Here is a 14789-nt window from a genome sequence, read left to right as displayed (position 1 = left end):
AATAGATACAAAAACAAGACCCATATATATGCTGTCTACAAGAGACTCACTTCAGACCTACGGACACATACAGACTGAAAATGAAGGGGTGGAAAAAGATATTCCATGGAAATCTAAAGAAAGCTGGAGTAGCAATACTCGTATCAGATAAAATAGACTTTAAAATAAAGACTGTTACAAGAGATAACGAAGGACACTACATAATGATCAAGGGATCAATCCAAGAAGATGATATAACAATTATAAATGTTTATGCACCCAACATAGGAGCACCTCAATATATAAGGCAAATGCTAACAACCATGAAAGGGGAAACTGACAGTAACACAATGATAGCAGGGGACTTTAACACCCCTCTTATACCAATGGACAGATCATCCAAACAGAAAATAAATAAGGAAACACAAGCTTTAAATGACACAACAGACCAGACAGATTTAATTGATATTCATAGAACATTCCACCCAAAAGTGGAATACACTTTCTTCTCAAGTGCACACAGAATATTCTCCAGGATAGGTCACATCTTGGGTCACAAATCAAGCCTCGGAAAATTTAAGAAAACTGAAATCGTATCAAGCATCTTTTCTGACCACAATGCCATGAGATTGGAAATCAATTACAGGAAAAAAACTGTAAAAAACACAAATACAGGGACTTCCTGGTGGCGCAGTGGTTAAGAATCCACCCGCCAACGCAGGGGACATGGGTTCAAGCCCTGGTCCAGGAAGATCCCACATGCCGTGGAGCAATTAAGCCCGTGTGCCACAACTACTGAGCCTGTGCTCTAGAGTCCGTGAGCCACAACTACTGAGCCCTCATGCCACAACTACTGAAGCCTGCCTGTGCTCTGCAACAAGAGAAGCCACCACAATGAGAAGCCCGCACACCGCAACGAAGAGTAGCCCCTGCTCGCTGCAACGAGAGAAAGCTGCACGCAGCAACAAAGACCCAATGCAGCCAAAAAAAAAACCAAAAAACCCACAAATACATGGAGGCTAAACAGTGCACTACTGAATAACCAAGAGATCACAGAAGAAATCAAAAAATACATAGAAACAAATGACAATGAAAACATGACAACCCAAAACCTATGGGATGCAGCAAAAGCAGTTCTAAGAGGGAAGTTTATAGCAATTCAATCTCACCTCAAGAAACAAGAGAAACTGCAAATAAACAATCTAACCCTACACCTAAAGCAACTAGAGAAAGAAGAACAAAGAAAACCCGAAGTCAGTAGAAGGAAAGAAATCATAAAGATCAGAGCAGAAATAAATGAAATAGAAATAAAGGAAACAATAGCAAAGTTCAGTAAAACTAAAAGCTGGTTCTTTGAGAAGATAAGCAAAGTTGATAAACCGTTAGCCAGACTCATCAAGAAAAAAAGGGAGAGGACGCAAATCAATAAAATTAGAAATGAAAAAGGAGAAATCACAACCAACACTGCAGAAATACAAAGGATTATAAGAGACTACTACAAACAACAATATGCCAATAAAATGGACAATCACAAAGAAATGGACAAATTCTTGGAAAGGTGCAATTTTCCAAGACTGAACCAGAAAGAATTAGAAAATATAAACAGACCTATCACAAGCAATGAAATTGAAACTGTAATTTTTTGTTGTTTATTTATTTTTTTCTTATTAGTCATCCATTTTATACACATCAGTGTATACATGTCAGTCCCAATCTCCCAATTGAAACTGTAATTTAAAATCTTCCAACAAACAAAAGTCCAGGACCAGATAGCTTCACAGGCAAATCCTACCAAACATTTAGAGAAGAGCTAATACCAATCCTTCTCAAACTCTTCCAAAAAATTGCAGAGGGAGGAACACTCCCAAATCCATTCTATGAAGCCACCATCACCCTGATACCAAAACCAGAAAAAGATACCACAAAAAAAGAAAATTGGAGACCAATATCACTGATGAACAGAGATGCAAAGTTCCTGAACAAAATACTAGCAACCAGAATCCAACAACATATCAAAAGGATCATACAACATGATCGAGTGGGATTTATCCCAGGGATGCAAAGATTCTTCAATATACACAAATCAGTGTGATACGCCACATTAACAAACTGAGGAATAAAAACTATATGATCATCTCAATAGATGCAGAAAAAGCTTTTGACAAAATTAAACACCCATTTATGATAAAAACTCTCCAGAAAATGGGCATAGAGGGAACCTACCTCAACATAATAAAGGCCTTATATGACAAACCCACAGCAAACATCATACTCAATGGTGAAAAATTGAAAGCATTTCCACTAAGATCAGGAACAAGACAAGGGTGTCCACTCTAGCCACTCTTATTCAACATAGTTTTGGAAATCCTAGCCACGGCAATCATAGAAGAAAAAGAAATAAAAGGAATACAGATTGGAAAAGAAGAAGTAAAACTGTCACTATTTGCAGATGACATGATACTATACGTAGAAAATCCTAAAGATACCACCAGAAAACTACTAGAACTAATCAATGAATTTGGTAAGGTTGCAGGATACAAAATTAATGCACAGAAATCTCTTGCATTCCTATACACTAACAACAGAAAGGGAAATTAAGGAAACAATCCCATTTACCATCACAACAAAAAGAATAAAATACCTAGGAATAAACCTATCTAAGGAGGTGAAAGACGTGTACTCAGAAAACTAAAAACACTGATGAAAGCAATCAAAGATGACATAAACAGATGGAGAGATAGACGATGTTCCTGGATTGGAAGACTCAGTATTGTGGAAATGACTATACTACTCAAAGCAACCTACAGATTCAATACAATCCTTATCAAATTACCAATGGCATTCTTCACAGAATTAGAAAAAAAATTTTACAATTCATATGGAAACACACAAGACCCCAAATAGCTAAAGCAATCTTGAGAAAGAAAAACGGAGCTGGAGGGATCAGGCTCCCCAACTTCAAACTATACTACAAAGCTACAGTATTCAAGACAGTATGAACCGGTTTTCAGGGCAGAAATAGAGACACAGATATAGAGAACAAACGTATGGACACCAAGTGGGGAAAGTGGCGGGGGTGGTGGTGGTGGTGGTGGTGTGATGAATTGGGAGATTGGGATTGACATATATACACTAATATGTATAAAATGGATAACTAATAAGAACCTGCTGTATAAAAAAATAAATTAAAAAAAAAAAGACAGTATAGTACTGGCACGAAAACAGAAATATAGATCAATGGTACAAGATAGAAAGCCCAGAGATAAACCCACGAACATATGGCCACCTAATTTACAACAAAGGAGGCAAGAACATACAAAAGAGAAAAGACAGCCTCTTCGATAACTGGTGCTGGGAAAACTGGACAGCTACATGTAAAAGAATGAATTTAGAACACTACCTAACACCATACACAAAAATAATCTCAAAATGGATTAAAGACCTAAAAGTAAGACCAGACACTATAAAACTCTTAAGAGGAAAACATAGGAAGAACACTCTTTGACATAAACCATAGCAAGGTCTTTTTTTGACCCACCTCCTAGAGTAATGCAAATAAAAACAAAAATAAACAAATGGGACCTAATGAAACTCAAAAGCTTTTGCACAGCAAAGGAAACATAAACAAGACGAAAAGACAACCCTCAGAATGGCAGAAAATATGTGCAAATGAAACAACGGACAAAGGATTAATCTCCAAAATATACAAACAGCTCATGGAGCTCAATATCAAAAAAACAAACAATCCAATTAAAAAATGGGTGGAAGGGGGCTTCCCTGGTGGCGCAGTGGTTGAGAATCTGCCTGCCAATGCAGGGGACACAGGTTTGAGCCCTGGTCTGGGAAGATCCCACATGCCACGGAGCAACTAGGCCCGTGAGCCACAATTACTGAGCCTGCGCGTCTGGAGCTTGTGCTCCGCAACAAGAGAGGCCGCGACAGTGAGAGGCCCGCACACCGCGATGAGGAGTGGTCCCCACTCACCGCAACTAGAGAAAGCCCACACATCGAAACGAAGACCCAACACGGCCAAAAATAACTAAATAAAATAAATAAATAAATTTTAAAAAAAATGGGTGGAAGGGGCTTCCCTGGTGGTGCAGTGGTTGAGAATCTGCCTGCCAATGCAGGGGACACAGGTTCAAGCCCTGGTCTGGGAAGATTCCGCATGCCGCAGAGCAACTGGGCCCATGAGCCACAATTACTGAGCCTGCGCGTCTGGAGCCTGTGCTCCGCAACAAGAAAGGCCGTGATAGTGAGAGGCCCGCACACCGCGATGAAGAGTGGCCCCCGCTTGCCATAACTAGAGAAAGCCCTCACACAGAAACGAAGACCCAACACAGCCATAAATAAATAAATTTAAATCATATGGGCTTCTAAGAAGACCTCTGCTTAAAAAAAAAAAAAAGAAAAATAAATGGGTGGAAGACCTAAATAGACATTTCACCAAAGAAGACATACAGATGGCCAAGAGGCATATGAAAAGATGCTCAACATCACTATTAGAGAAATGCAAATCAAAACTACAATGGGGTATCACCTCACAACAGTCAGAATGGCCAGCACCAAAAAATCTACAAACAATAAATGCTGGAAAGGGTGCGGTAAAAAGGGAACCCTCCTGCACTGTTGGTGGGAATGTAAATTGATACAACCACTATGGCGAACAGTATGGAGGTTTTTTAAAAAACTAAAAATAGAACTACCATATGACCCAGCAATCCCACTACTGGGCATATACTAAGAAAAACATAATTCAAAAAAAGACATGTACCACAATGTTCGCTGCAGCACTATTTACAATAGCCAGGACATGGAAGCAACCTAAATGTGCATCAACAGATGAATGGATAAAGAAGATGTGGCACATATATACAATGGAATATTACTCAGCCATAAAAAGAAGCGAAATTGAGTTATTTGTAGTGAGGTGGATGGACCTAGAGACTGTCATACAGAGTGAAGTAAGTCAGAAAGAGAAAAACAAATACTGTATGTTAACACATATATATGGAATCTAAGAAAAAAATGGTACTAATGAACCTAGTGGCAGGGCAGGAATAAAGACGTAGACATAGAGAATGGACTTGAGGACACGGGGTGGAGGGGGAAGCTGGGGCGAAGTGAGAGTAGCATCAACATATCTACACCACCGAATGTAAAATAGCTAGTGGGAAGCAGTTGCATAGCACAGGAGATCAGCTCGGTGCTTTGTGATGATCTAGAGGGGTGGGATAGGGAGGGTGGGAGGGAGGCTCAAGAGGGTGGGGACGTGGGGATGTATGCACGCATGTGGCTGATTCACTTTGTTGTGTGACAGAGGCTAGCGCAGTATTGTGGAGCAGCTATACTCCAATAAAGATATATTAAAAAAATAATAAAAAAGTTAAATGCCATACGATAGTGACGTCCACATCATTCTATATGTAAACTCACAATAACACCATCTGTTTTAGAGAAAAACAAGCTATGTCTAGTATGCAATCTGAGGCTGAGAATATAGCAGCAGTGCTCAAAAACTGAAAATCATTTTACCTATTCTTCTACCTCAAGATAATACAACATTTTTCTTAGTGTTTTATACCGTACAACAGTGCTTTAACTTACATGATCTTATTTAGATGTAATTAGGATTCTTGGATTTTTCAGTTTACTCTTAAGTTCATCAAACAAAGAAGCTCTTGCTTTATTTCTTTTACTTAAACTAGCCTGGAGACAGAAACAAGCAAATCAAAGTCTCCACTAGGAATTGTCTTCCATTCACAACTGCATCACTTGCTCCTGTTTATTCCCTACCAATAACTCAGTCTAGTTTTGTTCAGTTGAACACACACATGAACTAGGAAAAAAAGAGGAAAGACCTGGAGAGCTGCAATCATTGTAGTACTACTTCCTGTGGTAGAACCAGCCAGTCGCTTCCAATCTTCCATTTTAGGATATTTCCCTTCCAAGTTCTGACCAAAGATAGAATAACTTCTCCTGTTCCAACATTCCTAGAAAATTCTCTTAAATCACTTAAAACAACTTTCCTTTGTTTATTCAGTTTACATTCTTCAAAATCCATTTACATTTCCTGTACCCCACCTCTTCTTCATGCCTTCAGGTACTGCTGTAAAAAGACTGATCTCGGTACAAACACTCTTATCTTTCTGTAAAGATCAATCCTCCAGTCTTAAATAGTTCTTGTGGTTTTTCAAGGGTGCTCTTCATTTGAAGAACCATTTTGTGCTGCCCCCAGAGTCTCTCACAATAATTGAGATTAAAAGGGCTTGGTCTCCCTTCCCCTAATTCTATGCACACTTCCACCTCCCTACCACCCAAATAAATGCCTATTTTTATTCTCTACAATACTTCCTGTCAGCAAAACTGCTAGTCTCTTGCAGTTTTTTCTTCCATCTTGCTCTCTCTTTGAAATTATTTTAACTAAAAGCTACTTTTGATTATTGTGTTTCTCAAAGACAGCACAACTGTTCAAGTCTAAAACAGCACTGAATCTATGCCCTAGCTATATACATAGCTGTCAGTCGGGGAATAAAAGCCATAGGAATTTTTTTAAAAAATCACTTTTCTTAACCTTGAACATTAACATAAATGAATTCCAGCTTTTAAAAATTATAAATATATATCTGGTTTCAGACGACTCAAGAGCACTAATGGCATATGCTTGGATTTTATCACACCAACATTTCTATGGGACAGTTGGTCCAGTCATTTGGCTGACAGCACAGCCAGAATTATTATTCAAGGCTGTTAACATAACTTTTTATATCAAGCTGGTTATCACATGACTGCTGAGAAAACCACAGCCTCCCGGGCAAAGCACAGCCTGTTGGCCTGACTAGGTCACAGAAACCTCACAGAACAGCAAGCTACTGCCTCTACTGGCTGTTACAGCAGGACATACCTCTTCGTAATTTTTCGCCTCCACTCCATGCTTCATGTCTAGGATCACGAGTTGGTCAGGTATCCGCCCTGTTCCTGAGAAAGAAATCAAAGGATTCATTGTGCGGAATGTTTAAAATTCCGGGAAATCACCCACCCACCCTCCCTCTCCCTAAGCCCTACCCTCTCAATAGAGGGAAACAGCGGCAACTCCTCCCCCTACTCAGCTGCAGAAAATTCCTGGCTCTGGCTAAAAATCACAAGCATTCCAGACAAAGCCTCTATCTGTGTGGGGTGCCAGAAAGTGACAAGAACATGCTGCTGGCAAACATCTCTGAGGGAGCAGGACAGAAGATACTGCAGCTGGTACTACAGAGGAACAGAACAGGGGAAGAGAAAACACACAGGCTCACTGGATTAGGAAATGAAAGTCACAACAGCATACAGTTGAGTGGCATATAGACCAATAGGTAGAGGGCACCAACTTAGGCTGAAAAGGAACATTTCCACATCTGAAAAGGCTGACCTGTGAAATTCTGAGAGAAGGATTACTCGGTATACGCTAAGCTTGAATTTACTTAATACAAATATGAGTACTGAAAAGTACACAGGATTTGTCTACTATTCCACTTATTTCAAACATTTTGGTCAATGTAAGGCCATTTCAATAGGTAAATAAAGTGTTATGGGACTATTCCCACAAAGCCTTTAGAAGAGCCCAAGAAGAAACTTAACAGTAAGAGTAAAATTCTCAGGGATACTTCTTACAAACAGAAAAGTCCATTTGGGATAGTAGGACCAACAGAGCAATGTTCATATTAGAAAAGATAATCTGATTCAGCTTGATCAAAAGGAATTCTACTCAGGCTTCCCTGGTGGCGCAGTGGTTGAGAGTCCACTGCCCCGGTCTGGGAAGATCCCACATGCCGAGGAGCGGCTGGGCCTGTGAGCCATGGCCGCTGAGCCTGCGCGTCCGGAGCCTGTACTCCGCCATGGGAGAGGCCACAACAGTGAGAGGCCCGTGTACCGCAAAAAAAAAAAAAAAAAAAAAAAAAAGGAATTAATTCTATTCTTACATCATCAAGTAGGAGAAAGGGAAAGATTCAAAAGAGGCCCAGAAAACTGCTCAGTCTCAATCTCCTGGAATTCACCTGATTACTTGTATAATTAAAAACTGCCTGCATGAAATTAGGAGTTTTGGGAAATATTGCCAGTTAAGCATCGTGGTTTCTGAGACCATAAGCCATAGAGAATGGTACTGTACCCTGAGAAACACTGGAGATTTTCTGAAACGTCAATTCAAAAACTACTCATTGAGAACTCACAAGGCGCTAGAACAGAGATTGCAATCTCTGCCTTCAAATAATTCTATGGGCATCTAAGACATAAATATGCATACCAGCTACAGTAAAAATGCAAAGCATATAAAACTTTAAGGAAAAAACAAAAATGGTTCAGACAATCCCAGCTATGGAGCAAAGGTTAGAAGAGGGAAGAGATTAGTTGTGGACAGACTTCACTTGAGAGCTAGCACCTGACGGCAGACAAAGTTATCTGGACAGAAGGGAACACATGAACAAAGACAGCTATTGAAAGGATTGTGGCATGTTTAAAAGACAGTAAAGAAGTTCTTTTGGATAGACTAGAAAGATCAATTTGAAAGCTTATAAGACTGAATAGGTAGGATCAAGAAACTAAGCCAAGGACTTCCCTGGTGGCGCAGTGGTTAAGAATCCGCCTGCCAATGCAGGGGACACCGGTTCGAGCCCTGGTCCGGGAAGATCCCACATGCCGCAGAGCAACTAAGCCCGTGCGCCCCGACTACTGAAGCCCGCGTACCTAGAGCCCGTGCTCTGCAGCAAAGAGAAGCCCCCGCAATGAGAAGTCTGCACATGCAATAAAGGGTAGCCCCCGCCTGCTGCAACTAGAGAAAGCCCGCATGCAGCAATGGAAACCCAACGCAGCCAAAAATAAATAAATACATTTATTTAAAAAAGAAAAAAAAGAAAAAGAAAGAAACTAAGCCAAGTCACAGATACCTTCTGAGCATTAAACCAATTAGCTTTCCAAAAAAGAAAGCAAAACAAAAAGTGACACCCAGAGAGGTATCTTCTCCCAAATCTAATGTGCAATCTTGATCACAGCACTGCCCGTAAGAGATTCAATGCAAATATTTGCTTCTCCTTCCTCACTTGAAAAGTTGTGAAATCCAAGCAGCTCACAGCTCCGCCTGGTCGGAATGATCAAGATATTCTCTTCCTAACAGACTCTTCTCGCTATCTCTGTTTGCCACAGCACAGCTTTAGCATTATTCAAACACGAATGAAACCACAAAACCACAGACCATCTGAGTCCAGACCATACAATTTCTTGCACAGAACAGCCAGCCCATCCCCTTAATTGACATCATGGCCATAAAGGGTCTGCTTCGTAAAAACACCCTTTGAAATTTCTCTCTGCCTGACAAATAGACAGTCTTTTAAAGGTGCTCCAAAGACTATAAGGTATCAGGTCTCCACATCAGAATAAACAGCTGAATAAACACAAATGAAACTAGAAATTGAGCGCTGGCTATAACGTGTGTGTGTACACATACATTTATACATATATACACAGACATTTTTGAACTAGTTCCTAGGCATTTACATGCACGGCATCAGCATATAAGAAATTCAGAACAAAGGATAATCTCTGCCTTCAAAGAGTTCAAAATTGGGAATGTAAGATATAGACACGAGACACTTAAACAACACAAGGCTGTGTGTGTGAGATATATATATATTCAAATACTTAAATAAACAATCCAATCAGTAAGTGATGCACTATTCAGAGGAAGCCACACTGACCTCCTTGCTGTTTCTGAGACATGCTCAGCATCTTAAGGTGTTTGCTTTCTCTCCAAAGCCGTCATTACCATCTGACTTCTTTTTTTTTTAAATAAATAAATAAATAAATTTATGGCTGCATTGGGTCTTCGTTGCTGCACGCGGGCTTTTCTCTAGTTGCAGCAACTCTTTGTTGTGGTGCGCAAGGCTTCTCTTATCGCGGAGCATGGGCTCTAGGCGCACAGGCTTCAGCAGTTGTGGCTCGCGGGCTCTAGAGCACAGGCTCAGTAGTTGTGGCGCGCAGGCTTAGTTGCTCCGCGGCATGTGGGAGCTTCCTGGACCAGGGCTCAAACCTGTGTCTCCCGCATTGGCAGATGGATTCTTAACCACTGTGCCACCAGGGAAGCCCCCATTTGACTTATATTTGTCTATTGTCTGCTTGCTCCAATGAAAATGTAAGCTCCACTGAGAACAGAGACTTCTGTTTTATTCACTGCTATATCCCCAACACCTAGAACAGTGATGGATGAATCAATCAATTGACTGAGATATCAAGCAGACTAGAACGGCTGAGGGATGCATTCTAAAAGAACTAAAGATAGGGACTTCCCTTTGGTCCAGTGGGTAAGACTCCACACTCCCAATGCAGGGGGCCCGGGTTCGATCCCTGGTAGGGGAACTAGGTCCCACATGCATGCCGCACCTAAGAGTCCACATGCTGCAACTAAGAAGTCTGCATGCCACAACTAAACACGCCCCAACAAAGATCCCACGTGGGGCAACTAAGACTTGGCACAGCCGAAACAAACAAATAAATAAATATTAAAAAAGAGAAACAAAAAAACCCCAAAACTAAAGGTAAACCTATGTTCATATGGGAAGAGAGCATTCCAACAAATGAATAAATGTGACATGTTTAGAAGGCAGAGCAAACCAGAATGACTGGGGCCTGATGGGCAGAGGAAGATAAGGTTGGATGGAGCAAGAGTATAAAGACTATTAAAAGCCATGATGCCTAAAATCCCTTCTAGCTTGAAAATTTCATGATTCTGTGTTTCATTCTATAGAACAGGAATATTACTGCCACTACAAAGAAGGGAAAGCTTTTGAAAAAGGACTGACATAATGAAAGATGTGTTTTAGGAGATAAATCTGGTGGCAGTATTTGGATATATTAAAAGCAGGGATATCAGTTAGAAGGCTAATGACAAGATCCATGATTTGAGAGATTAGAGTTCAGATCTGTGTGGTGGCAGATACAGGAGGTATTTTGAAAGAAGTATCAGCATAACTTGATGACAGACTGGAAAAGACAAAAGTATGTAATTTCAAATATGTGAGCCCAAGTAACTGGAAGGATGGTGTTAATACTGATGAGTGAGGGGAACTAATTTGAAAGAGTAGGTCATGAATACAGTCTTAGATATCTGAGTTTTGAGGTAAGAATAGCACAACCATGTGGAAATGTCTAGAATACTGTTGAGACATCCTGGAACTGGCAGGGGTGGGGGCAGGAAGAAGGGTATCAGTCATGAAATCACTATTACAGTCTTTTAATTTTCTATTCTTAACCTATTATTCCATTTACTTCAGGCAAACTCCCTTAGCTTTTAGGCTAAACTGACCCACTTTAGATCAGGGGTCAATTTCTGGTTAACTGTTAAAAGCAGCTGGTTCTTTTGCTATTCCTGGGAATATGTTGGAGGTGTTGGCAAAGGTGCTTGCTTTTCTTCTAGGATCGTATGTTCTGAACATTCTATAAATGTAAAATTGCCAGGAGTCCTTTTGCTAGCATACGGAGAAAGCCTGAGAATAGTCAAATGGAGGCAAAAAGAGGAAGCACTAAAAACAATGTAAGGTTCCAATGATACCGTTAAAACCCCAAGATACAGCCCTGCCTGAAGTCAGTACCACACTGCAGACCTCCCTGTTCAGAGAGTCACATGGTCTTTCTCTTCTTCCTCTTTAAGCCAGTTTGAGTTATGTTTTTGTGTCCTGCAGCCCCAAAGGGTCCCAAGTAATATAACAGGTATAAATGCATACAGCTTTTAGAGTCTGGTGTCCTTGAAGCTGAAGAATAGGGAGTGAAAAAGTCCCCAACCACTGAGCACAGAAGCCATCAGGTAATCAATCAGCCTAAAAGTTACTAAGGACTCTTGGCCTGGAGATGCACAGAAGAAGCCACAGCAAGTTATCAGGGCTAGGAAACAGCAAGTGCCCTGGAGATCGAAACTGCTTCTGACGATACATTATTTGTCAGACAGACCCTACTTCTAATCCCAAAGAAAACATGTCACTAGCATATAAATGCACTATTTTCTAGCATCTATACCAAATTCAGCTCTATCATTCAAGACAAGTATATCACAGGATTCAAGAAATGCCTTCTCCTGCACATGAAGAACTCTACCAATGCGCCAACTTTCACTTATATGTGTGTGCACTCCAGCAAATGTAGTTTTCATTTCCTCTTCTTGCCCAGACCAAGAGAGAAAGTTCATGCTCTAACTTGCTTAGAAGATGATGCTTAATTCAGGGAAAATACTCTGATTTACTTACCCTTGCTCTCAAAACACACTTCGAACATGTCATAATCTTCAGTGGTAAAGGCAAATTTCCCCTTGGTTGCATCCTCCTTGGAGTACAGAATATGGCCAGCAGAATCTGTAATCTAAAAGTAAAAAGTAAGTAAGAACAGGCAGCAAATAATACTTGGGAAGAGAACTTATAGAAATTGGAGAAATGGAAAGAAACACTGTCTATAAAAGACAGTCTAGGGCTTCCCTGGTGGCGCAGTGGTTAAGAATCCGCCTGCCAATGCAGGGGACACAGGTTCGAGCCCTGGTCTGGGAAGATCCCACATGCCGCAGAGCAACTAAGCTCGTGCGCCACAACTACTGAGCCTGCGCTCTAGAGCCCGCGAGCCACACTACTGAAGCCCACGTGCCAGAACTACTGAAGTCCGCACGCCTAGAGCTCGTGCTCTGCAACAAGAGAAACCACGACAATGAGAAGCCCATGCATCACAAAGAAGAGTAGCCCCCGCTCGCCGCAACTAGAGAAAGCCCGTGCACAGCAAAGACCCAATGCAGCCAAATAAATAACATAAATAAATTTATCAAAAAAAAAAAAAAAAAAGACAGTCTGTTATGATCACTATGGTCCAACCATTCCCAAAGACAGGAATTGGATTAGAAGGTGAAACCCAAATACAGCAAATTTCACACAGTTGATAATAGTTGATATAAAGTGGGTTTATTAGCAAAAGTTCACTTTATAGAATGTAGATCAGTATCATTTCCTAGAAAGGGAAAATGGAAGTGGATAATTACTGAAAGAATATACAAAAAGGAGAAAGATACATAAGAACACATTTCCTGTTTAAAACAAATCTTGACACACGGTTGGGGGGAGGGGTGGAGAGTGGAAATGGAGCACCTGACACAAGGAGTGAAGGAAAAGAAGGCATGCCTGGAGGAAAAATCTGGCAGAGCTATTCCTGCAGATTTTATGTGGATTATGTTAATGGCTACAAGGGGTGGGGGAAGGCAGGGGGATAAACAAGAAGTTACTCCTAAAAAAGACATCTTTGGCTTCCACAAATGATAATTCCTGTCTTCCAGGTTGTCGCCTCTAGTTTTCCAAACTTAAACCGCTCCATTCCTACAGAATGGCCTGTAAGCACAGACGAAGCGGCATATATTGGTAAGTGAACGGTCGCATATAAAGCAAGGGCTTGACACAGTAATATGACAGACCGGGTCTCAGGCTTCTTTTCTAGAGCACATGGTTGTCTTGGCAGAAGGCACATTTCATGACCTAAGACAGGAAGCTACTTGAAATGTAGAACACAAAAATAGTGGATTAATTATATTAAACTGGACGTTCTAATGATGTTTGTAAAACAAGATTCAATTATAGATGAGATTTTAAATATAAAAATTGAATAGTATACATATAAACCTATATATTTAAAGCACTTTAATAACACTAGTTATTTCTGAGCAGTGAGATTTCTTTATAATTTTTTTTTCTACAAAGGCATGTATCACTTATGGTCAGAAATAAAGTTATTTCAGTTTTGTGAAGAAAAACATAACAAAAGAATAGTTACCACTGATAGACAAATTTGAAATGATGGGTTAATAAAAAAGGTTTCATGGCACATCTAAATTCCCTAAGAGTAACAGCAGTAATATTAACCAAGTATCTTCTGCCATGAATGATGTTGATCATTCATTAATTTGTGAAACATTTAAGATGCCTGGATCTGCACTGGTCACTGGAGAAATAGGATGTGGAAGATGGTTCCCATCTTTGAAGGGCTTAAGAGTATAAATAGGAGAAGAATAAGAAATGAGACAACTTCGCTGCAGTGTGGAGAGTGCGTCTGTGCCATGGGATTATGGAGGGTCACAGAGTGTATCGTGGAGGAGGTGACACAGGAGCTGAGTCATGAAGGATGAGTTGCAATCAAGGGAAGAATAGGAGTAAAGACATTCAGGGTAGAAGAGACAGCAAATATGAAGGCTTAGGTCCAGAAAAACGAAACAGAACAAAAACATGGTATCATCGTAACACTAATAGCTAATATTTATTAAGCACTTACTAAATGCTGAGCACTGTGCCAAGGCCTTTATATGCATTTTTTACTTGATCTTCACTATAACCCTACAGGTAACAAGTATTTTTTCTCCCATGTTCCACAGGAGGAAACTGACGCACAGAGAGGTTAAGTGGCTGGAGAGATACTAGCCAGATCATGTAGAACTACAACATCATGCTAAGGAGTTTATTGCGCACAAAGTGGAAAAGGCAATGAAGAATTTGAAATCAGAGTGATGCGATTCAACTTGCAGTTTAGAAAGATAAATCTGATAACACTGTGAAGACAGACTCAAGAGGGACAATACTAGAGATAAGAAGATGTGTTAGGACACTAACCCAGTACTCCAGGTTAGAGATGATGAAGGCTTTGTGTATGGAGAGAAGGGGCCACATCTGAGGAATTTTAAAAATGGAGAAAAAAAATAAATTAAAATAAATAAATAAATAAATAAAATAAAAACAGAGAGCCCAGGGACTTCCCTGGTGGTCCAGTGG

At 40.4% G+C, this 14789-nt stretch overlaps 1 protein-coding gene across 1 annotated transcript in view; it reads right to left on the bottom strand.

Annotated features, from left to right (window-relative positions):
- TMED10 (transmembrane p24 trafficking protein 10) overlaps nucleotides 1-14789 on the bottom strand; it is a 45347-nt gene that overhangs the window by 13803 nt on the left and 16755 nt on the right. Inside the window, exons 2-3 of the mRNA XM_082647757.1 lie at nucleotides 12246-12357; nucleotides 6884-6957 (exon numbers count right to left, since the gene is read on the bottom strand). Coding sequence (XP_082503883.1) covers nucleotides 6884-6957; nucleotides 12246-12357 — 186 coding nt within the window. The remainder of the gene's footprint in view (nucleotides 1-6883; nucleotides 6958-12245; nucleotides 12358-14789) is intronic.

The sequence above is a fragment of the Grampus griseus genome, assembly GCF_964374135.1.
Source record: "Grampus griseus genome assembly, chromosome: 2".
NCBI classification, from domain to species: Eukaryota; Metazoa; Chordata; class Mammalia; order Artiodactyla; family Delphinidae; genus Grampus; species Grampus griseus.
This window is presented reverse-complemented; position numbering and strand designations above follow the sequence as displayed.